Genomic DNA, 24,568 nt, shown 5'->3' with positions numbered 1-24,568 from the left:
AAACAGCCTGTGATTAAATGTCAAAAGCAATGTTACACGTGATACATATCTCAATATTGTTGAAATCTTCCTCATGCTTTGGAGTCAGCCTCTACCCAAGCTCCACTTCTCTGAGGTCCCATTGACAGCAGCAGTTGTGCATGAAAGATCCTTCCATGCAGTTTCCTCTTCACCTTTTTCTTCCCAGCAGAAAACAAAAGAAACTCCCAAATAAATCACAGAGGTGCTAACATGCTTTTCTAATGCAGCCAGTTTCCCCAACTTGGGAAAAACAAATTTATCTGATTGCTCACAGCTTGCTCCATCATTTTCTTCCAGAATCTGAAAGAAGAGTAAGTTTTCCCAGCAGAAAGCCATGTTTCTCCTGTCAGGCCTTTGCACACATTTTGGGATATACTTTCGAGTAGCAACTAAACTGCTTTCCATGAAAGAAATGGAAGTTTCAAAACTAAGATAAATCTTAAAATAACTATTTGAAAGCACACTTTATAGGATTTAGCAGATTTTTAAAAACCAGCCATGAAATACTATCACCAGAAGGTTTTTTTACCCTTGGTGATCTTACTGCAATAATGCTTATATGTGGTGGCACCCATGGAGGTGTGCAGCTTGTGTTTGCTTGGAAAAAATCACTTGCTGTTCGGCCTCCGGGAGCACAGGGAGCTGACATCCTCGGGGTGCATCACCTTCATGATCGGCTTCCACATCATGGAAGGAGCCCAGCTCCTCTGGCAGCACTGAGCAGTGGCTGAGCATGGCAGGATGGTGCTGTATGATGAAGCCCCCCCACCTGGGTTGGATGAGACCTCTGGGTCTTCATGGCCTTGGGGCTCCCCTGTCCATTGCTGCTTCTTCCTGCTTTTATGTCACATGGATAAATCTCTTCCCATCCCAACTTCTCAGTGTCTGTTTTCTGGGGACCCAATAGACACAACTAGTTTCAAGACAGCATAGTAACTAGACACTACACATCTCATTCAAAGGACTAAATTACTGAACAATATCCCTGAGCCCCTGGACATGTTTGTGACAGGCTCCCCTAAAAGTGAAATATGATTCCAAGTGAAACTGACCATTTCAATTATTTAGCTAGCACACAAATAAAAAACAAATGTGGGGGAAACCAAGTACATATATAATCTGAAATTCTGCTTTAGCTGCCCGAACTATTTCTAAAAACCGAGGTGAGGAACACATTTTAGTATTCCTTCTGTGTTTGCCAAGAACTGATTAGAGCCAAGACATCATCGTTGCAATGAGAGAACGCTGTTTCCATTTCTGCCACTTTAATCACAATTCCACTTTGAGCACCATTGTTCTTGATAAGCTGCCTCCCTTGTGGTTCCACAGATGGAGAAGAAAGAGAGTAGTAATTGCATTCTTGTTGCAGGAGAGTTTGGAGAGGTGTACAAGGGGCGTCTGAAACTCCCAGGCAAGAGGGAAATCTACGTCGCCATCAAGACACTGAAGGCTGGGTACTCAGAGAAACAGCGGCGGGACTTTCTGAGCGAGGCGAGCATCATGGGCCAGTTTGACCACCCCAACATCATCCGCCTCGAGGGTGTGGTCACCAAGAGTCGGCCGGTCATGATCATCACGGAGTTCATGGAGAATGGCGCTTTGGATTCTTTCCTCAGGGTAAGAGCCACCTACTATGCTAGTGCTGTTGTAAGCTGCACAAGGATGGCTGGGGAGCTGGCCAAGGGATAACCCCCATTCAGGAATTGCCTGAAGAGATGAAGGAGAGTGGGTATTAGAGACACCAGCGAGGTGAACAGATTGTTGCTAAAGGAAAGAACAGAGCAAAGCTGTGGACTCCTCAGAAGTGGGCAGGATGGACTAGAGCCTCCTGGTCATAAAGCTTGTTGAGTGAATAAGAATGAATGAGGGTGGGGGGAGGGGTGCTCAAGCTAGGTCATTGGCAGCTGTATGAATCATAGGGACCAAAAAGGCTTTCAGCTGCTGCATGGTCCTGTGGATCCATGTGGATGCCAGTGGTCATCTCTGCTTTTTTCTGAGCACAGCCACCCTCCCAGCCATCTCTCTTCATTTGCAGTTCAGAGATACAACAGCTTGCCCTTCTGCCCTCTGAGCTGCTTTACTGGGCAGAAAGGGGGAAGATTGCTCACAAGCATCCATAGTTCTTTCTGAGGCTGAGGAAGAATTCTGATTCCCAACCAACCTGCTTTGGGGGAGGTGGAGTTGTCCCTAGAGGTTATGGCTGGGAGGTCTGTGAAAAGGTTATGATTAGGACCTGCCCACATGGACCACAATGGAGTCATTTTGTTTCTGTGGGAAATCACAGCCACTGAAGAAAGGAGTGAGTGAGAAAGGTCATAAAGTGGACTTCCAGGGAGGGGCCAACTGAGCATAGGCTCAGTCATGGGGGGTTGGAAAGGCCTGCTTCATTCCAAAACTGGGACAGCTGAGGACCCTGAGAGCAGAGGGTTTGGGGTAGCTGCCACAAAGACCGGGGGCAGAACCTTCTGAGCCGAGGCTTCAGGGTAATACCAAGCAGCAGTCTATCCACATCCCAAATCTACCAAGCAGTAGCTCTGGGTGGATTGTTCATAGAGTCCATCACTGAAACATCCATGGTGGTGGACTGTGTGTGATTGGGTGACCGGTGCACTTTCGTGGCAATACTTGAGGGGGTATCCTAATGTAACCTTAACTAAAAAAATATATCATGCATAGGGTAACTGCTATCCTCACACCCTCTTTGGGTGCTATGCCAACAGAGATGAAATAGGTTGCTCTAATGCAACCCAAGACTTCCTGACTTAGCACAATAATGATTTTTCTCACGAGTCTGCAGTGTGGGCAGGGCCTGGTGGAGGAGCTCTGCTCTATGCAGTATCAGCGGGGGTAGCTCCAGGATAGGGCCTGGCATCATCTGTCACTCATTTGTCGGTGGAGCTGGGTGTCACCTGACATCTCTTCCTGTGGCTTGATGGTGTTTTCTCATAGCAAGCTAGATCCCAGGACAAGCATCCCAAGAGGAAAAGACAGAAGATGGTATCAGGTTTATAAGAGCCTCGAAAGTCTCACGGCATCCATCAGTGTAGTGAGAGGCCCACCCAGATTCAATTTGCTATTGAAACTCACCCTGATACAAGAGGAGGAAACAGGCCCCACATTTTGATGGAAGATAGCAATGTGATGGCTTCTTCTCCAGTAAAGGCTGTTATATTTATCTTAGAGAGTTCAGCCTGCCACAAAAGTGTCTGGCACCCAGGACCTCAGTGTCCACAGCACCTAGTGACCGTCTGCCTATACTATACTGTTACATGCATATACTACAGAGCAGTACAGAACTATCATAGGCCAAGAAGGGCTTAAATCTTCCCGGGGAAGGCAGGGAAGTCTTCAAAGAGGAGGATGAATTTATTTGAGGTTGGGGAATGAGGAATTTGCCAGACATGTAGGATAGATAGGCTGGACAGAACAATGGAAAAGTGTGCTCATATGTAAAAATGAGCATGATCTGTTTGGTAATCTGTCAGCAGCTGTGTGGTAGCTTCAAAGCTCAGAAGATGATCTTTGGGGCTGCAGGGTATAAGGAGAGTGACGGGGGGGCGGGGGGGAGCTCTTCTGTAGTGGCCTTTGTACAGGCCTGAAGCTATCTCCACAGGGTGAGTGTCACTTTTTGCTTCCTCTGGGTGGGGATGGTAGAGAGAAAATGGATGTATATTAAAGGTTTCTGTACTTATGTGGCCTGATAGGCCCTCCTTGAGGTACGGGGTGTGCCTCGTGTGTTGAAATACCACTACCTAGCCCAGAGAGCACCTCCTGTGCTAGGTGAATGAAAAAACACACATAACCGTTCCTAGAAAAAAAGTACTCAGAGGTGCAGCAGTGTGTAGCCATTGGAGTCTGTCAGGTCTCTTGTCTTTGTGACCAAACCTGTCATGTCTGAGAAGGCTATGGGGCCACACTTTCCTGGGGCATTCACTCATGATGAGAGATCTCATGAAGACAGTCAAAAGTGAATAGAAGGCAATGTTAGGGGAAAAAAAGTATTGTCTAGAATTAGCCTCTAGCACCCTTCAGAGGTGATTTATTTCCTATAAGTCACCTGACTCTACTCACAGAAAGTCCACAAGCTGTTCTGGGGACACTGATCAGACTTTCTCCCTGGAACATACAGATGAGCAGGGAGAGTCATTCCCAAGAGCCTGTGAACACCAAAACCTCATACTGTCGCTCAGCATGCCACTGTTTCTGTCTATGGGCCAGGGCATGGAGGCGTGTTGGGCACCAGTATTTTTCATGGTGATGAGAATTAGATGGCGGGAGAGAGGCTAGGGGAAAAATAGGACAAAAGGAAAAGAGGACAAGGAACGGCCAGAGCCAGCAGTGCCAGGAGGAGAGGGGAAATGAAGCGTCTCTGACTCTTCGCACAGTGTGGAGGCAGGTAATCTATAAATCTAATTTCAGCCTTACTACTAAACCCTGAAGCATAACAACATTAATTGATGTATCTGCTGCTTGATAAAATCGAAAAGTAGGTCATCAGTTCAGTTCTGCAGAGTGCATCTTCTGGGAAGTATTATAATTTTAGGATCACCACTCAGAGATGAATGGAAAAGGTTAAGTCCTCAGTTGGTGCAGGGGTTTCCTCCGCTCCAACAGGGTGCTCCCCACTGGGCAAGGCCACACGACAGTGCCTGTGTCAGTGAGGCGGGGAGCACCGTGCTCCAGCACCTGGCGTGTGCTTTTCACGTCTACTCATTGCCCCTCGCCCGTGGCAGAACTCAGGATTGTCCATCCAAACCCTGCTCCCTTCCAGAGGGATGGGAAACACCACTGCTCTTTCATCTCACACCCAGTAGGTTCATTATTCTCCATTTTTAAAAATGCCTGTGCCACAGGTTAGGTAGCATGCAAGTCCACAACTACATATTCCCTTTTGGCATTGAAATTCGGGACAGTCTATCTGGCAGTCCTGCAATCTGAGGGAAAAACCTGGAAGCTGAGCCGTCCCTGGTAATGCAGCAGGTTAAAGCACGGCACTAAGAAGCTAAAGCCACTTCAGCATGAGTTCAATCCCCTGCCCCGGACGTGACCCACAAGGTGTGGCAGACCTCTCCTGATCCGCCTGCTGTTCCCCTCAGCAGTGTACTTCATCGATCTGCCTGTTCTGCTCCCCTCTCTGTCTCTGGTGAATCCTCTCACTGCCCCTGCAGCTCTGGCCTGTACCCCAGTTCTGTATGCATAAATAAATCTTAAAAAAAAAAAAAAACCTAGAAGCCTCAGTAGTGTCCAGTGCCTGAGCCAAGAACGTTGACACTCTCCCCAAGGTCATTGTGCCTGAAGCTGGGGCTTCACAGATGGTCATAACTGGAAAGCTCTTGGGAATCACTGAGCAATGTCAAACGGGACTTCCCCACGGGGAAGCTCATTCATGGGCTGGAGCTAAAGGACAGTGGCCCAGATGTCAGGAAGAGAACATGAGGCTGGTCCAAAAACTGATTTCTGTTTGGGCTCTGCTGTAAGTCAACCTATGGTCTTGAACAAATCTGTTAACTCAGTTTCCCAATCTATAAGCTAGAGGCTGATCTGGATAATCTTGAAAGGTCTCTTTCAGTCCAAAAAAAAAAACTATGATTCATTGTCTTCAAACAAATCAAATAAGGGTTTCATTTCCTGAAGTGGGTTTGTCAATGAAAGTTGAAATACCTAAATCCTTCCTGTCTAATAAAAGGGCCAGTAAGTGGCTTCAGTGAATTTGCAGAAAAGTAATTTCAGCAGAAAGCACTTCATGAAGGGAAGAAAGTTTAAATCACTTCACCGTGCTTGTGTTTCTTCTCTGTTCTGTTACTGCCATGTGCTTAGTGTGGATTCAAATCCTTCCCCATAATCATAAAACAAGGGAAAATTTCAGAAAATCTTAATATGTTTATTCTGTAAATTTCACCATGACTATGAACTCAGTGAACAGGATCCTGTCTTTTTGTGATCTGTGATTTCCCCTGCAGATGCTAAAGGAAATTCAGTCAGTATATTCCAATGGAAAAGGCACTGGATGGGAGCTTAACAATTCAGTAAGAGTAGCATGTTTGTGGTACATGTCTGTACTTTCTATTTCTGTGGCGATGGCAGACATCATTAATCAATCATGGCTCTTCTTCCTGTGAAATCTTACAGCCGTCTTCTCTACACTGCACTGAAGCCGCTGTTACCAATTGATCAAAGATAGAATGTCAGTGGGGAAGCAATTTGCTCTTCTGGACTTAGATTCTTGTTATAAGTCAAAACCATACAGAGATTTTAGGCTGATCACTTAAGCTCTCTGACTTTCTTTATCTTTTCTGTAAAAACAGTGTACATTTTCTGCCTTGCTTACTCCACAGGATCAAAACATACTCTCTGAAATATGACTTGCTATTCAAAAGTCAGGTAATAAAAGAAATCAATGTTTGCTATGTTTGCTGATTAACTGATCCAAGCTTCAAGTCTGCATTGTTAGGTCCTGATCATCTATTGCAGATGCCAATTTGTTGAGCTCAGAATGCAATGTGAGTGAGCTGGATTCTCAGAGGGCAAGGATTCTAGACTGTCTCCCACACATCAGAAAGTCACATGCAACCCCCAGTTCTGAGCCCCGGTCCTCAGTTTTTTATCATGAACTGTGTAAATGGAAGAGCTGATTTTCAAGATATCACATGTCCTTGTTGACCATAGCTGGTCCTTGTCCTTGCCTTAGTATCCACGGGTTTAGCTGAGCTAAACCCTTTAACTGTGTTATCTCATTTAAACTCACTGATGTCCTATGAAACATGGACACTACGTGCCAATTTACAGTTGCAGAGTCATTGAAGGTTAAATAACTTGTCTAGGGATACACGGCCACTGAGCAGCTGAACCTCCATCCAACAAAGTCTGTTTGGCTCCAAAGTCTAGAGTTTTAACCATTTCTTTGACATTTATGATGACTGGTTTAAATGGTAAAACAAACCATAGAATATAGCAGCTCTATGAAGACATAAGAAACCTAGACACCATGCACACACACTGTCAACACTGTTCTCCTCATACTTGTTTACCACCGTCCCCCATGCTCTTCACAGTGTGCATCCACAAGGCTGCTTCTTCAGGAAGACATTTGTTCTTAACCACATTGTTGTGTACACTTACAGAGAGGCGGTAACAAACTGAATTGAAAAAATACGACCCTTGTGACTTGAGGCTAAGTTACATTTTCTAATATACAGAAGTTGCATGACAACTTTCTGGGGAGACAGATCCCCAGAGACCTACTTAGAGAAAATGAATGGTGCTGGCAAAGCCTGGCTAACTTCTTCAGGAGGTGTTGATTGAAGTTCATTAGTGAGAAGGAGGCTCCGCATCGCTCATAGCACATCCAGCTCCTGCAGATGGGCACCATGTGCTGAAAACCAGTCAGAGTTTCCCAAAAAGCAACTCTGCATTTTTTTGAGAGTTTGTTAGAAGAAAATATTGCAGAAAAAGCATCTGGGCAAGTTGGAAGGCGGTTAACCTCTGAGTTAGAAACAGCCTGCAATTTGGGATGTGTCAACCCGTTTGTGGTGTTTTGGGGGCCCACCCTCTGCCAGAGGCCTCAGGGAGCAGTGGAGGTGCCGTCAGTTGACTCCACTTTTCCACTTGCTGAGGGGGCATAGCTTCCGGAACATAGACCCAGCTTGCAGTTTTGCCTGGGGAACAGTCTTCCACAATTCATGCTAACATTGCTAGATTGCTCAATTATTGGGTTTATCTCTAGTAAATTAGGTGACTTTATAGCCATTCCTTTATTTTTCCTAGCTTATGTTTGCATAGAATGTGCTTTTGCAGAAGCCCACACATCCAAGTTGGGTCCCAGAAATAACAAAGTGAGAAAATGTGCGAGTACCTTTTGTACCATCTCACTTTCACATCGGTACTCAGCAGTGAGAGACTCTCGCTGCCTAGGTGTTCTGTGTCCCATACGATGGTGGAGTAGATGGAGTGACTGTCTTGCCCAGGACTGTGTTCAGCAGTATCTAGACTAGACCCAGGATATCCTGCCTCTTCTCCAATAAGAGTATTTCAATGCTTGTGCCATGCTCTACTGGCAGCCCTTCAAGTCCTTTGGGGAGCACCTAGGACTGGACTTGATGTGGAAATGTGTTCTAGGCAGCAGGGTTCTGGTTCCGTTGATTTAACCAGTGTGCACAGACTCAAGACCCAGAGACTTTTGGGGAGGCAGGAGGAAGGCACAGATTCATATACTGAACAGTCTGTCATCTAATCACGGAGATGAGCATCCACTCAAGGACCTGTGAGTCTCCAGTGACCGGAGAGAGGGCAGCACTGAGAGTTGGCACCTAGCAGAGGAGCAACAGCTCCCACACACTGGGAGGGGTCCCCATACCAGACAGAGTGTGCTCTGCCTGCACTGTCAATCCCTGTGATATTGGGGAGGTTACCCCCAAGTCAAGACTGACAGCTCTGGTTGTGACCAAGAAAAGTACCTCAGAAATTTAACATAGACATGGAATACTCATCCTTCATACATGAATACTAAGATTTTTATGTCTACATGAAAATTCTTGGCACCAGGAACACAAGAGGGAGGGTTCATGTTCTCAAAGAGCTGAGTCAGACAGCACACGCACAGATATACATACCCAATCACTTAGAATCTGTGACATGTGCTAAGAAGAAAGCTAAGAGCACATGCTGAGAGAATCATGAGAAATGCTTAGTCTACCTGGGACAGGGGTCCATTTACAGGGACATCCTCGCTGGTGCAGTAGCGCTCTGAGGGCAGGTAGGTGTTGATTATGAAAGGAAAGCAGAGGGCATAGTATAAAGCCCCTATGGCAGGAAAAAGCTTGGCTTGGGGAAGGACTGAAAGGTCACCAGTGTGGAGGTTTAGCACAGGAGTGAGCGCTGCTGTGTCGAAAGGTAAGCCGGTAGCTGATCCCATGGGTCTCTCAGGTCATGCTCAGAAGCTTGGAGCTCCCCTCCCCATGCAATGGGAGGCTATTGGAGCTGGAAGCCAGGAAGTGACTCAACCTGATTTATGTCTTACAGAGCTGGCTCCGGCTGCTGAGAGAGAATGAACTGGGAGGGGGAGATGCAGAGAGGCCATTACAAGTGATGGATGACAATGACTTGGTTTAGAATGGTGGCAGTGGAGATGGAGAGGAGTGGATGGGTTTGAGATGTAATTTGGAGGTGAAATTGACAGGGCTTGGCAAGGAGAAGAGAGCAGAGTATTCAAGGTGAGGGATGAGGTGGGAATGGGGGAGGGAGGAGGGCCTTGTGAGCAGCTCGGCCAGGCACTGGCAAAGGCTGACAAACCTCAGCACCATGGCACCCGAGCTCCTGTGTAACCACTGCAGCCTGTCTTGATCTCCATGTCCTTTGTGTCTTATTACAGCAGAATGACGGACAGTTCACGGTGATCCAACTCGTGGGAATGCTGAGGGGCATCGCTGCAGGCATGAAGTACCTGGCTGAGATGAACTACGTGCACCGGGACCTGGCTGCTAGGAACATTCTGGTCAACAGCAATCTGGTGTGCAAGGTGTCTGACTTTGGCCTTTCCCGCTACCTCCAGGATGACACCTCAGACCCCACCTACACCAGCTCCTTGGTGAGTCCTTTTTGATAGTCTCAGGTAAAAGCATCAGATGCGTAAAGACGGTGCATGTGGCTGGGGACCCATGACCAGTACACTGGAGGTACTAGGGCTGAACTCACCTCTACCAGTGCTGTTGGGGAGACCATCACCCCGGAGAATCAATAGCAGTGAGCTGTCTGCGAGCATTTGGGCAGAGGTGTGAGAAAGGCACAGCGTCTACTCAGCAATGTTTGTTCCATGGCCAATGCGAACAGGGCGTTTTGGGTGAGATGATTTGGGGGGGTCCAAAGAGTTGGGCGGACATGTTAGCAGAGCACAGGCTCCAGGTTTGCTTCAGGTGTTCAGCCCGTGTTGGGTGGGCTTTGTGTCCCCCTAACAGATTCAATCCCCTCTCTTTTCCCTCCTCCATTACTTCCAGAAAGCCTTAAGTTCTAGCTACTTGATGCCTACTTTTAACTTTGTATTTCCTGTTCAGTTTTCATCTGCACAGTCCAAACAGCAATAATCATTAGTGTCCAATCACCTAGTCCACACAATTCTATTCCAAACCCATTAAAAAGGTCCAATGCAGAGTTCTTGATTTACTCTGTAATTTTCCCTCCCCAGTCTCTCGATCTCAGTAGTGGTAACATAGAATTAATAGCTGAACCTAAGAATCACTCCTGAATTAGTCCTGTGCCTCATCGACCAGGTCCAATCCCACAGCAATTTTTATAGGTTCTTTTAAAGCCCATTTTCCTTCCCAGCACTTCTGCCCCACCCTCTCCCAGAGCACCATCCCTTTCCCCTGGCCGGTTACAGCAGCCCCCAGCTCCTTGTCTACTTGTATCTGCTGTCATTAGCATCCAAAGAGATTGATACAGGGTTTACCTTAAAAAAAAAAAAAAAAAGTGGAAATCCCACATAACTTGGCAATCACACTCCTTGATATATATTTGTAGACTATGACACCATCAACGAAAAGGCCCATATGTTCCACAGTGTTCCTAGCAACATTCCCGACAATGGCTAGGACACAGAAGCGGCCTGACCATCAGTGGACAATTGCATCAGGCCAACTAGATGGTAGTGCCCACGCCACAGAGTATCATAGAGCCCTGAGAAAGGATAAGATGCAGCCATTTTCAGCAAGATGGAGGGAATTTGAGATAATTATGTGCAGCAAAGAATGGTAAAAAGCAATTACTAGACATTTACATAGCAGTGACTTGATAAAGTAAAACACTTTCAAAAACTAGTGGACATTTGTAAACATCCTGATGGCGCTAAGGTTGAGAGGGAGGGAGACGTGCAAAGGGGCACTTAGGGGTGGTGACGGGGCAAATACCCCCTAGGTTTGCAGAGTGAATAAAGAACAAAGCTGAAAAGAGGGCGAAGAGTGATTGATCTTCCCACCTACCTACCTACCCACATTCTTTAAATTTGCAAAAATCAATACATGATTATTAAGTAGTTAAAAGAATATAGAAAAGTAGATTAAAAGAATAAACAACAAACTACAAGTCCCCTGAAGCAAGGCTGGGTAAACTTTTCCTTAAAAGTCATATAGTAAATATTTTAGGCTTCCCTGGCCAAAAGGCAAAATAGAGGATATTTTGTAGATAATTATATAGCCATTTAAAATGTAACCCTTTAAAGAGGTATAAACACCATTCCTAGTTTATGGGCAGTAAAACCTGATGACCAGCCAGATTTGGCTCCTAGGCCACAGTTTACCAACCCCTGAAGCGTCAATTTCAAAAGTGGAATGTATCTCCTTTCACATTTTACTCTCTGTTCGAAAATATGAAAATTTTTATTTCATCAAAATGGGATCATACAATGACTATTACTCTGGGTCTTGTATTCCTCATGGGCATAGAAACTGCCAGGTTGCTTTTCTAAAAGCCGGTAAACATTGATACTCCACCAGAAGTATACAATACTTGTCATCCAGCATCCTCACCAGCAGTGGAGGTGATCAATCTCTAAAAATCTGCTAATCCAAAAATGAAAAATGATACCTTGTTTTGTTTTAATTTGCATTTTCAACTGACTGCTAGAGATATTAATGTCTTTTCACAGTTACTGGGATCATTTCCTCTTCTGTTAATTATCTCTACGTGACTGCTTATTTTTCTATTGGGTTGTTTGTTGGTTTCTTAGAAATTTTTACAGGAATTTTTTTCATATTAGGGATATTAGCCTTTTGTCTGCCATATATGATAAAATTCATGACCCTTCCCCATCTGTTGTTGTTTTAATTTTTTTTTTAAGATTGATTTATTTATTCATATAAGCCAGAGGTGCAGGGGCAGTCAGAAGTTTCACCAGAGACAGACTGGGGAGCAGAACAGACAGATTGACGAAGTATACTGCTGAGAGGTGCAGCAGGTGGGTCTGTAAAGGTCTGCAGGGCCATGTGGATCACCTTCAGGGCTCGTACTGAAGCAGCTATGGCTAGTTTGCAGTACTGTGTCCTAACTCATTGCGCCACCATGGAGGGCCCATTTTAAGTTTTTTTTTTTTTTAATATCTTTTGGATTGCAAAAGTGTTTAGTATTTATAAAATAAAATAAAATAAAATGCTTTGCTAATCATAGATTTGGGGACTTTTGTTTTAAAAGTTCTCTTAACCCCTAAATTATAAAATGCTATTTAATTGAGGATTTTGTTCTATATTTCAATTTCTATATTTGAATTTTGACCCAAGATTTTGTTTTGAAAAATTTTAAGCCTGCAGAGAACTTAACAGATTTTTATAAAGCAGTTATATACTCAATATTAGGTTCTAGTATTTTGCTGTGTTTGCTTTATCACATACAATCCATCCTCTTTCTTTTATCACTTTATCCTATTTTATTGAAGTAGTCTAGATAAATGGAAGTGTTGCCCCCAAACACTTTGCATACATGTTTTTAACTAGAGTTAAATGCTTGTTTGTAGTTATTTTTGGATAAGTAAAATTTGTACATATGGAAATGTGTAAGTCTTAGGTGTACCTTTACAGTTTCAGCAAAATGCATACAAGTGCAAACACTGATCAAGATGCAGAACTTTGTCATCACACAGGAAGTTCCCTCATGTCCCTCCCAGTCAGTTCTCACCCTACCCCACACCCAAAAGCAATCACTGTTCTGATTGTTTTTCAATCACAGCTTTGTCTTGCCTGTCATTGAACTCCACATAAGTGGATTCATACAGTTCATGGCCTGGCTGCTGTTTTCTTGACCTTCTGTTTGGGAGGTTCATTCAATATGGTTGTGTGAGGCCATAGTTTGTGTTCTTATTTATGGTAGTATTCTATTATTTATTAATTTATGCATTTCTCATTACTAGACAACATGGTTATTATAGAATTTGTTTCTGAATATGTGTAGCTGTGTTTGTTACCCTGCTTCTGTCCAGGTGAATAAATAATTATGCCAACACAAGAAAGAAAGGTTAGCAAACACCATCTGAATCTAGTGATTAAGCTCACACCAGTGACAGGACAAGTAGATATTGTGTTGCATTGGACAGGTTGCAAAAAAAAAAAAAAAAAAAAACAGCATTTTAGATATTCTGTTCAAATGTATAAAGTAAGTCTTCTCCTGAGCAAACATTAAACTAACTAAAATTGTGTGCTATTAAATGCCTGGCCTGTGATCTTTAAAAATGCCATGGTCATAAAAATCAGAGACTGGGCAGCGGCCACAGATGGAAGGGGTTAGAGAGATATGACGTTGGGTAAATCATGCCACCATTAATAGGGCAATTCAGGGATAGTCTTTGACAATTGCCATGGGGTATCTGAGTAAGTAGTGAACAGACATTCTTTGTAGTAGTCTTGCAACTTTTCTAGAGTTTTAAACTGACTCAAGATAAAACATATTTTACCAAAAAAAATTAACCTGCAGTGGGAAAGAATGGTGGGAGAGGCAAAAGAAGAAGCAAGAAGATGTATCAGGAGGTTATGGGGAAGAGGAAGTGCTTGACATGAAAAGGACTTAGGGATGAGGAGGAAGAGATAAGGATGACCAGTACCTGATATGCATCTCTGGATGGGTGATAGTGCACTCTGAGAGTGAGGATCCTGGAGGAACCAGTTGGACGAATGGAAGGATTAGGGATACATTGTGAACTCAGTTTGAAGTAGATTTTCTCAAAGTTTGATGAGTATCAGATTTATTTGGAAAGCAAGTAAGGAGCACAGATGCACAGATTTATAGGACCTGGGATATAGTTTTGTTACCAAGTTTTTCCAGGGTATCCACACAGTTTTGAAAGACATTTGTTTAGAACATTTTGATTTTTCTGTGTTGGTAAGCTATCTAAGGAGAGCTGCTGAATAAGCAGTTTGATGTATGGGTTTGGAGCACAAAAGTGAAGTCCAAATGAAAATGTCTATTTAAGAGTCATTGGCATAAAGACAGGAATCAAAACAGTGGGTGTAAACATTCTTGACTTGGAAAAGGATTGAGAGGAAAAATGGCCTCAATCTGAGCTCAGAGGAGCCAAACATTTACCAACAGAGGTGTACAAAGTAGGAGGGGTAGATGCCAAGTTGTAACTCTGTTCCAAAAAGAATTTGCTGGAAATCTTACACTTTCACTCTGCAGAGGTCAGACCTGTGGCCCAGAGTGGTCAGTGAGCTATTTGTGGCCACATGGCTTGTAGAGCCACATTAGCTTTCAGTCACCGGGCCCTGAGCCGACTACTCAAGACACTGCGGCTCCTTCTCCAGCCCAACAGTGGACAGACGCCTGCCCAACATCAGTCACTTGGTGCGTCCAAGGAACCTATTTCTCTATCTTTACTTTTTCCTCCAAAAGGCCTAGCAGAGGAGTGTCTTTAGACTCCAAGTCAGCGCTCATTGCTGCCCATCAGTTCTTTCAGTTGCCATCTATTCTGCTAAAAAAAAAAAATCCTTTTAGTAATTTTTTAAAAACTGATTATGTTTTTTACCCCCACAATGCCTATTACATCTTTCTTTATACTTTCTAGTTGTCAACTGGGCTGTCTTAACATTTTATTCATCAGGAGCATTTTTTATTTACCTTATTGTACGTAGTTATAATATGCACTTTCATCCTGAGTTGCATCTTTTTCCCCATGAAAATGGATCACATATCCCTGGCTCCTTATATATCTAGTGATTTTGGATTATGTACATTTTAAATGTTATCATATAGGGATTCTAGATTCTGTTACAGCGATCCAAAGGTTATTAATGTGTTCAATGAATGGGGACTTAAATTGGTCAGGCTCAACCTGCAAAAAAAGGCTCTGCCCTGTCTGGAATGGGTAACAGCTCAGATATCAGTCCCTGTGGCTTTCACAGTCTGTCTCATACATGAGTGATTCAAGGATCAGACAGAGAATTGAAGAAGTTTATAGCCAGAATTTAGGATCCCTTTTCCCTGACTCTCTTGTTTCTAGGGACTCTCCCAGAACTCTACAGTAGTCCTTATTACCCTGATTCCTTCCTTTGGTTCCTCGACCTGAACAAGGAGTGGGTTTTTCAGTTGGAGACCATAGGAGACAGCAATGATCATGAGACTCTTGGGACAAAATTGTACTTCCTGCTGTTTGGTTTCTGGGAACTTCAAATAGCTTTTCTTTCTTCTTTTCTCCTTTCCTTTCCTTTCTTCTGTAGTATGTTTATATGTTCTGAAAAGCTCATTTATTAAAAGTGCATTCCTCCACACCAGAAGTGGAAGCTTCAGCTTTTGGTCCTTATGACTCCTCTTCTTCATCTTCAGCCAATTTCATGCAATTCTTCCAGGATCTTTTTGACATCATCATCTTCTAAAACATCTTGTTTTACTTTGTAAATGAAGACTTTATTAATAGCTATTAAAGTTTTCTAGTTTTCCTACTAGACCCTCAGCCTTCATCTCTCATTCTGTCTTAATTCTCTACCATACTTCCCCTAGGTTTCTTTCTCAACTTTAAATTGCTATTTCTAGCCCCAGGAGCATTTCTTTCCCGCCAGGCTCCTGGAATAATGAACAGACAGAATTTGTTCTTTTGTGCTTTCTTATGATTGCAGTAAACCTGCTAAACTCAGGAAGAGTTCTGCACTGCTCCTAAAATTCCCATCTTTTAAGAGGAAGAGATAAATGAGCACAACTGAGCTCTTCCTACTTGCACAATTTATATCTTCTTTTTGGTATATTTCTGAATACTGTTATCTGCATTCAAATTAACATTCCTATATATCTTCGTTTGCTCAGGCAGCTAGGAAAAATACCATAGACTAGGTGGCTTAAACAATAGACATTTGCTTCTCACAGTTCTGGAGGCTGGGTGCCTCCAAGATCAAGATGTGAACAGATTTAGATCCTAGTGAGAGCTCTCTTCCCTGCTTGCAGATGGCTGCCTTCTCACTGTGTGCACATATGGGAGAGAATGAGTGAGTAGTAGGAAGAAGTGGTAAGGAGGGAGAGGAAAAGAGAGAGGGGAGGAGAGAGATACTGGAGTGGGGAGGAGAGTGAGTGGAAACTCTGGTCACACCTCTTCTTCCTATAAGGGCACTAATCCCATCATGGATGCCCCACCCTCTTAACCTTGTCAAAACACAGACACCTTCCAGATATCATCACTGCAGTTAGGTCTTTAATGTATGAATTTGGGGAGGACACAGCCTTTAATCTATAATACCATCTGTGTGACTGACCAGTTTTCAATGTTTGACTTCTCAGGCCCCAGTCTGGTTATTACTGGTACTGTCTCATGTTACCAAGAGGGGGAAAAAATGCAACTGCATATGAAGAACAGCAGCACATCTTTGAGTAACTCTCTGCATGAATGCTCACATACACATTCACAAAACTGATCTTCACCCTCCATCAGCTCACACTGGTAGACAGAGTCCCAACGGTATCCCATAGATCTCCTCTAGATTCCTGGTAGCTTTCTGACACATAAGGCAAAAACCCTAGTTGAGCATAGCTTGCTTTCTCTGCTGATCTCTAGGAAGGGACCCCATCAGTCCCTTTGTGAGCAAAATATTTCCTTCTTAGTATTCAACCAGAATCCTTCTGCTAAAGCAGTGTCAACTTTCCCATCCTTTAGAGCCCCAGGCTATCTGTCTAAGAAGTCTCTGGCCTTGCTCTGTGCCTTCCCCAGCCCTGCTCCCTGCAGGCCTTCCTGTTTCATTATGAACTGCATTCCATCTTCAAGGCTCCTCTGATCTGTCTCATTCCCTTCCCCTTTGCTCCTCCTGCTGCTCCTTTGCTTCTTCCTCTTGTCTTCAGTCCCTGCCTCCTCCCCTCCCCTGTATCTCTGCTGCTTCTGAGACTCCCTCCCAAGCCCCCAGTTCTTCCTCCTTGCTTTCTCTCTTCTAACATCTGCTTATGTCCTCTGCCACACAAAATCCTACTCTGTGAATCTCCAGCACATCTGTTTTGGGGGTGGGGGGGTGTCTGCTCCTCTTAGCAGGAGGGTGGTAGGGGCCATCTTCTCAAGCTGTTTGTCAGCTATGCCCTGGCATTTCCTTGGTGGTGTCCCTTTGCCAGCTCTTTCTCACATGTTGTGGCCCCTCATCTCCCACACTGATTCCCTAGCCAGACTCAGGGATGTCTCAGCTATCCCACTTCCTGGAGAAACTGTCACATCTGCCTCAGACTCACTCCCTGCAGCACTCCAGAGTCCGAGACACAGAGGGTTCATTCTTCTCCAGGGGCAACCCTCTCCCTAAGGTGATCTACATCACCTGGCCCTGTGCTTCATCCCTAACCTGCTGCCCATCATGGTCTGCAGAGGCCTCTGTGCCCCTGTGATGAATTTAGTCATCTCAGTCATGATGGAGGCAAACACCTGTCTCATTGCTCCCATGAATTAATAGCCCAGCTGTAGTTTCCACCCTCACTATGTTTCTGGGAAAGAGCATTCAATCCAGTCATGACTGATTCCATGCCAAAATGTAGAGGGCCTTCTCTTAGCAAAACATTTAACTGTAATTTTATGGTATGATGCTGCCCTTTGAGTCTGGTCTTTAGCAATGTGAGTATAAAAAAGGTAAAAAGACCTTTTCTATAATTCTCTCCCACTCTTGTTTGGCAAAATACCTCCTTGATGACAGAAAGTGTGCAGGCTTTGGATTGAAACTATGCTCCTTAAATTTGGCCTTTAGTCTCCTCATCTATAAATAGGAATTTTGAGAATTAGATTTGTGAGGCCCCATGTGATAAGCCGGCAACATCCCCTAATCCCAGTCCTGCCATGGCACAGCTCTTATGATGTTTGCGGGTGCTGGTTGGAGAGCTTTCCACTGCTCAGCACCCCCACCCATGGCAAGTACACTCAGGTGTATATTGTCAAGGTTAATTGGCAAAAAGATCCCTGTTCCTCGTCATTTCAAAACAGAAAGTAATAAGGCAGAGAGCCTTCAGAAGTGTAGGAATGGCTGGCGTTCATAAAGGCAAATTGAGGGCCCCTATGACAGATCACCATGAGAGAATTTTGAAGAAATCTTCTCAGGAGAGAGCAGGAGAAATGGCAACAATTATGTGACCACTGAGATGTGAAGTTCTCGTGTTTCACTGTTTACCAGAATCCTCTGGAGGCTTGGTGAAATACAAACTCCACAGCCCCACCCCGGACTTTTTGAATTGCAGATCTGAGGTACATCTAGAAATATGTATTTCGGGCTCTCCCTGGTGGCACCACAGGTTAAAGCACCGCATTATGAAGCTCTCCTAAGCCACTGCAGCATGAGTTCGATCCTCCCCGCCAGAGAGGTACCCACATGGCATGGCAGACCGCTCCTGACCCGCCTGCTACTCCCCTCAGCAGTGTATTTCAGTAGATCTGCCTGTTCTGTTCCCCACTCTGTCTCTGGTGAATCCTCTCACCCACACTTTTGGTCTGTACCCCAGTTCTATAAGCATAAATAAATAAAGCTTATACAAAGAAAAAGAAAGAATGCATTTCACAAGAGTACCCAGACAGTGAATACACCAAGGTCATGGACCACCCATGGAGATTCACCCCATTGAAACTATTTTAGAAAGCAAAGACTTGCTTAATGAATGTGGCTTGTTGATTACCTTCTTTTTCTAATATCAAAGTAAATGTGACACTGTGCATCCTGTCTGACTAGAACTCCCCTTCTCCCTGTGTGGGTCGAGGGCCAGCCTTGGTGCCATGTCTTTGCCTGTTTTGGGGCCCCTGTCCCTCTGCACCACTTCGTGTCTGCCTGAAGAGATGAGGAGGGCACGGTACAGGCAGGCATCCCTACCACAGAGCCCCAAGCCAGCATCTACAGCCTCTTTCTGGACCCTCTTTCTGATACTGCCATTTTGGATCCCCAACTACCTATTTGCCAAAGTCTGAACCCCAACCCCAGCCATCAACTCTTTTGGAGCAAAAAATAAAAGCAAAAGCTGATTAAGTCATCAGTGAGGTCCTGGGTTTGGTATTAAGACTTGGGGATAGATCGGTGAATTATCACCTTCAGTCTTGAGGTTCTTCTATGCCATTACCTCGAAAACATATACCCCTTCTGTATCTAGGTCTTTTAGCTGATATATTTTTATTGTCATGGTTATCAGGGAATTGTCTGCCTAGCTAATGTGCTAACTGCAGAGAGGGTTTCTTGCATTACATTTTTCTTAACTCCCAGCTTTTATAAGTAAGTAAAGAAACTACATCGGTGGACCTAAAGGGATTGCACACAACAGGGGTGGAAAATTCTTTTCTCTTCAAGGAACCGCTGAGAATCTTTCAAAGAGAGATCCACAGGTGAGATGTGAAGGGGTCAAAGGCTTCCTTATGCCTCTTCCTGGGCCCAACCTGTACAGAAGTAGGTGCCACAGCCTGGGCCCGCCTTTGCTTAGACACATTCCAGATGGAGAAAGACCAGCCAGCACCATTCCCTTAAAGGGTGGGAGGCCAGGGCTGGGCCTAAGAGCACAGGAGTCTCCCTGTTCAGACTGCCCAGACCACGCCACGGGCCAGCCTCCGTGCAAGCCCTCATGGATGACAGGATGGTCCAAGGACTGGTGAGGACAGGAAGAGCCTGTGAACTTCCCCACGGCCTGTAGGGAGTGGCCCTCTTCATCATATTCAGCCATGTTCCTACTCCTGAATACAGACTCACAGAGACATAGAGAAACACAGCTGTCATCAGGCCTCCCGGGCACATAGACGCAAGCCTTCCCAGTGGACATAGGGTAATGACTTGGATTTTTCCTTTCATTGGAAAGTGAATTCAATTGGTATAGTACTCTGTTTTCCATTATTTTTCTGTTATAATATTCTTAATACTTAAAAGATTCAAAAAAAAACAAAAAGTACCACAAAGATAATTCTACCTATAAGCATTCAGGAAAAGGACCCCCACCTGAAGAAAGTGCTAGTAAAGGAGTTGATCCCTCTGCCTGGCAGGTTTCGCACAGGGGAGGCCCTTCGTCCTTCTGAAAGAGAGAGGTTTGCTGGCTTTTTTGTCTCCCCAGAGTTCCTGGTGGTTTTACATTTAAGCCATACTTCTCCCTGCCTGAACAGTGACTTCCCTCAGGAGTCCATGTTCAAATTATGATTGCTCACTCTTCTTTCAATCATTGAGCTTGGGTAACAGGCTATCTCTTGGGTGGATGGAAAAGTAGAGAGGAATGAAGACAAGCAAGGAAAGGGTGTGGGGGGACCCTTTAATTGCAGTCAGAATAAAACCCAGCCCTGGTCCCCTGGACATTCTTCGGTAGCATTAATTAAGCTGAGGAAGGAATAATTCACATGCCACTCTACCCCACGCTCACTGCTCAAATAATTCCACTTCAGGCATTCTGCAGCCTCCTTTCCTGATATCTCTCTCTGGGTCACTTTGTCACCAGATGCTCAGTTAGGGATATCAGGCCCTGACTGAAATGCCCTTTTGAAAAAGACTCAGCATAATTATTATTAGTAAGGCCAATGTATTATTAGCACATGTGGGATAAGGATGGGATTTCAGAGCCTGAGCTGGCAGGTACCCTGGGACTTTGAAGCAAGGCCTGGGTCAAGTTTCTTTCTGTCCTGGACCCAATGTGGACCAGGCATGTGCCCATCACTGTGCCTGTCACCCTGTGGAATGCAGTGCCACCAGCAGCCATTCTTAGCCAACACTTAATTATTGAGCATCTAGTATGTGTAAAGCACAACAGTTCACAGCACTGATAGCTCCTGAGCCCCTTGCATTTTCTTCCTGGCACAAACATAGACACTAAAAAATGAATTAAGGGCCCTCCCTGGTGGCGCAGCAGGTTAAAGCACAGCACTAAGAAGCTTAAGCCACTTCCGCATGAGTTCTATTCCCGCCTGCCCCGGAGGTGACCACATGGTGTGGCAGATCTCTCCTGACCCGCCTGCTGCTCCCCTCAGCAGTGTACTTCGTCGGTTTGCCTGTTCTGCTCCCCGTTCTGTCTCTGGTGAATCCTTTCACCCTCCGCATCTCTGGCCTGTACCCCAGTTCTATATGAATAAATAAATAAATCTTTAAAAAAAATGAATTAAGAGCCCTCCCTGGTAGCACAGCAGGTTAAAGCACAGCACTGAGAAGCTAAAGCCACTTCAGCATAAGTTCTATCCCCGCCTGCCCCGGAGGTGACCACATGGTGTGGCAGACCTCTCCTGACCCACCTGCCGCTCCCCTCAGCAATGTACTTGTGCATCTGCCTGTTCTGCTCCCCACTCTGTCTCTGGTGAATCCTCTCACCACCTCTGTACATCTGGTCTTTACCCCAGTTCTGTATGCATAAATAAAAATAATTTAAAAAATCATAAATAAATGAATCAAGCAGTTGACGAGGTGATGACAATTGCTAGGTGCTATAGTGAAGCATACATCAAGCATGTATCATAGGACCTTGGGGGAAGGACTCTGGGCTGAGACCCAAGGGTGGGGAGGCATTCACTAGGGGAAGAGTGGGCAGGCCACATGGGAACTGTCCCAACAGCTGGACACAGACCTGCTTCCTCAGGAGACAAAGGCTCAGGGGGAGCGTGTTCTCAAGCACAGAGGAGGGAAGCAGCTCTGCTCTAGAAAAGCCAGGGGTGGGAGCAACAGCAGTGGGTGAGTTGGCACTCCAGTGTGGGGACGGTGTGAGCAGCCCAAGAGGGTCCACGGCAGCTCTCACCTCTATAGGACAAGTGAAGGGCCAGAAATAGGAGCCCAGCTACAGTGTTTGGGCACTGACCAGGGGCCCTTGGGAAGGACAAAGGGCCGAGGGGTGGGGCCCCAGGGGAAGCACCGCAGGCAGAAGGCGGTAGCCAGACTTCCCCTTCTCAGCTGGAGACCAGTGAGAGTCAAGAGTCAATGAACCAATCAATCAAGGATCATTGATTTCTGGCAAGAGACAAGTACCTCTCCTGGAGAAGGAAATTAAACTTTACTATATTTAATATGTTGATTGGCAGCTATATCTGTAAATCATTCACTAAGCTATAGGTTCATTTCCTGATGAGGGGGCTTAATAAATAAAAGTTTGGTGCTATAAGCTTAGAAAAGAGAGAGATCACTTTTAGAAGAGAGAGACGAGAGAGAGGGATGGAGTGGATTGCCAGATGGATTAGATACGAACTAGGTGGTAAAACTGGGCACATAAAATGTACTTAGAGCTGTTTATAGGATGGATGTTTATAGGAAGGGTGGCTGGCTGGATAGATGGGTAAGGTTATGAGGACTCAGAGACTGAGGGTTTTACAGAACCAGAAATGTTGGAAAGTACATGATATATGCACTGGATAGCTGATTTGGCTGGTGTCAGAGAGGGGATGTGGAGGCTGGTAAAGCCGGTGTATTGGCCCTGCAGGGCCCTCTTCCAGTCAAACTGTATTCTTCCAAAATGGATATCCTGAAGTCAGAACCTCTGTGCTTGTGAGTGTGACCTTATTTGGAAATAGGGTCTTTGCAGATATAATCAAATTAGGATGAGATGATACTGAATGAGGTGGACCTTAAAACCAATCACTGGTATCCCAGTAAGAAAAAAACAATGTAAACAGTTTCACACAGAGAGCAGATAGATGGCTATGTGAGGACAGGCAGAGATGAAATTAACACATCTATAAGCCAGAGAACATCTAAAACTGCCAGCAAGTGCTAGAAGGCAAAAGAGGCAAAGGATTCTCCTCTACCAGAGGGAGAATGACTCCACCAACACCTTGATTTCAGACTTCCACCTTCAGAATGATGAAACAATAATTTTCTGCACCGTAACCCACCTAACTGATGATACTATGTTATGGCAGCCCTAACAAGTACATGCAGGCCTTAAGAGACCAACTCACCCCCATTACCAGACAGGTGTGCAGTTAGACTCCTGAGGTTGAAGGGTCCAACACAATGCAGAAGGTCTTGGGTGCACATCTGGAATTAACCTAGGAGTCAGGGGAACCTGCCCACATGAGACTTAGGAAAAAGACAAAAATAATAAAGAAAGAAAATACCGATGCTTCTTGATTGCTGTATTCGTGGAGGTCACAGCGCATCTCTGCAGGAGTATTACCTCTCAAAAAGCTATGTCCCCAAAAAGGGTTAAGTATCAGGGGTTACTCAGGCTTCAACAGTCTTGAAATTCTGGGAGTCTTTGCAAATCTTCCTTGAGTTCAGCAGAACACTATACACTGTTAGAGAAGCTGAGACAAGGGGTAGAAGTGACCATCCCAGGCCCCCAGCTGAATAGGGCCTCCTAGACCTCATAGCAGTTAGCCCTTGAACCATTCATGAGATTCATGAGGTAGCATTTCCTCACAGAAAAAAAAAAAAAAAAAAAGGCCATTGGGTCTCGTGAGTCTCTACAAGGTGAGGTGTTTATCCAAGAAAGAAAGCAAAACTAGGCACTTCGATACAGTCCCCCCCCACACACACACACACCCCAGGGCACACAGAAGCAAGAATGATTTTCTAAAGACCCCAGGAGCTCAAAACCAGCACTATCAAGGCTGAGCATATTACACCTCCCCTGGGAAAGCTGAATTCAAAACTCTGAATGCAGCCAAGAAACTCTTTTCCAGTACAGTTTACAGATGCAGAGGTATAAGGGAGAGTGAGTCGGAGTATAAGCCAGAGAGAAAGAGAGAGCCCAGTGAGGAAAGGAAAGACCAGAGAATAGCTGATCAAAAGCCGCTCTGCTAAAGCTTACTCTGCAGGTACTCTAGCTGCAGGGGGAATATTGGGGAAGGATTTTAGAGGTGAAGATTTCATTTTAATCCCTCCACAAAAGCATTCAAGTAAACCCTTTCCCGGTGAGAAAGCAAGCGAGGAAGAAACAGGAAAAGGAGATTCTCAGTAAAAAGATCCACATAGACATCTACTAATATTGCTCACTTAGAGAATACATGCCATCTGGGTGTTTGATAAAAAGGAAAAAGGCATAAAGAAAAGTTCAAAGTTGTAGATTCAGCTTGTGAGTTGCAGTCTGCTTGCCTCCCCGCGTGGCTTCCTCTCTCCTTTGTTGGAGGTGGATGCATTTTTTTTCTTGGTCAGCAATAACTCTTTTCAAAGTGACCTATCAGGTCTTCGTTCTTTTATTCTCTTGTGGCCCAGGTGCTGAGCAGTGGGGAGAGGAGAGAGAAGGGGCCTGGCAACAAGAGTTAGGCTGACCTTCTAGTCATTAATTGACTGAGAATTTTCTACTGAAATGCGAAGCCACCATGCACTTGTGCCTGGGCTGACCCAGCAACTTCACATCTTGCTGCTCCATGTCTGATGGGACAAGAGATCTGTCTTGCCCAGGCACTTTCGTACCAGGAGAGGTATGTTCTGAGCACATAGCCCAGAGCTCTGACCGATAGCTGACTGATAGCTGAGCCATAAATGGGTATAAGGCCTAAATTTAGGTTTAGGTTCAATCGTTGCAATTTTTTTTTTAAGATTTATTTATTTATGCATACAGAACTGAGGGTACAGGCCAGAGGTGAGGGGGCGGTGAAAGGATTCACCAGAGACAGAGGGGGGAGAAGAACAGGCAAAGATGTACTGAAATACACTGCTGAGGAGAGCAGAGGGCGTGTCAGGACAGGTCTGCTGTACGA

At 44.9% G+C, this 24,568-nt stretch overlaps 1 protein-coding gene across 3 annotated transcripts in view; it reads left to right on the top strand.

The window, feature by feature from the left end:
- Positions 1–24,568, top strand: part of EPHB1 (EPH receptor B1) — a 416,952-nt gene that overhangs the window by 358,856 nt on the left and 33,528 nt on the right. For all 3 annotated transcript variants that reach the window (XM_012724944.1, XM_012724945.1, XM_004682182.1), the window contains 2 exons: positions 1,391–1,638; positions 9,389–9,604. In XM_012724944.1, the coding sequence (XP_012580398.1) occupies positions 1,391–1,638; positions 9,389–9,604 (464 nt within the window). The remainder of the gene's footprint in view (positions 1–1,390; positions 1,639–9,388; positions 9,605–24,568) is intronic.

Source organism: Condylura cristata, unplaced genomic scaffold, assembly GCF_000260355.1.
Source record: "Condylura cristata isolate star-nosed mole 26May11 unplaced genomic scaffold, ConCri1.0 scaffold00014, whole genome shotgun sequence".
Classification (NCBI taxonomy): domain Eukaryota; kingdom Metazoa; phylum Chordata; class Mammalia; order Eulipotyphla; family Talpidae; genus Condylura; species Condylura cristata.
The sequence above is the reverse complement of the archived record's forward strand: the minus strand, read 5'-3'. Positions and strand labels throughout refer to the sequence as shown.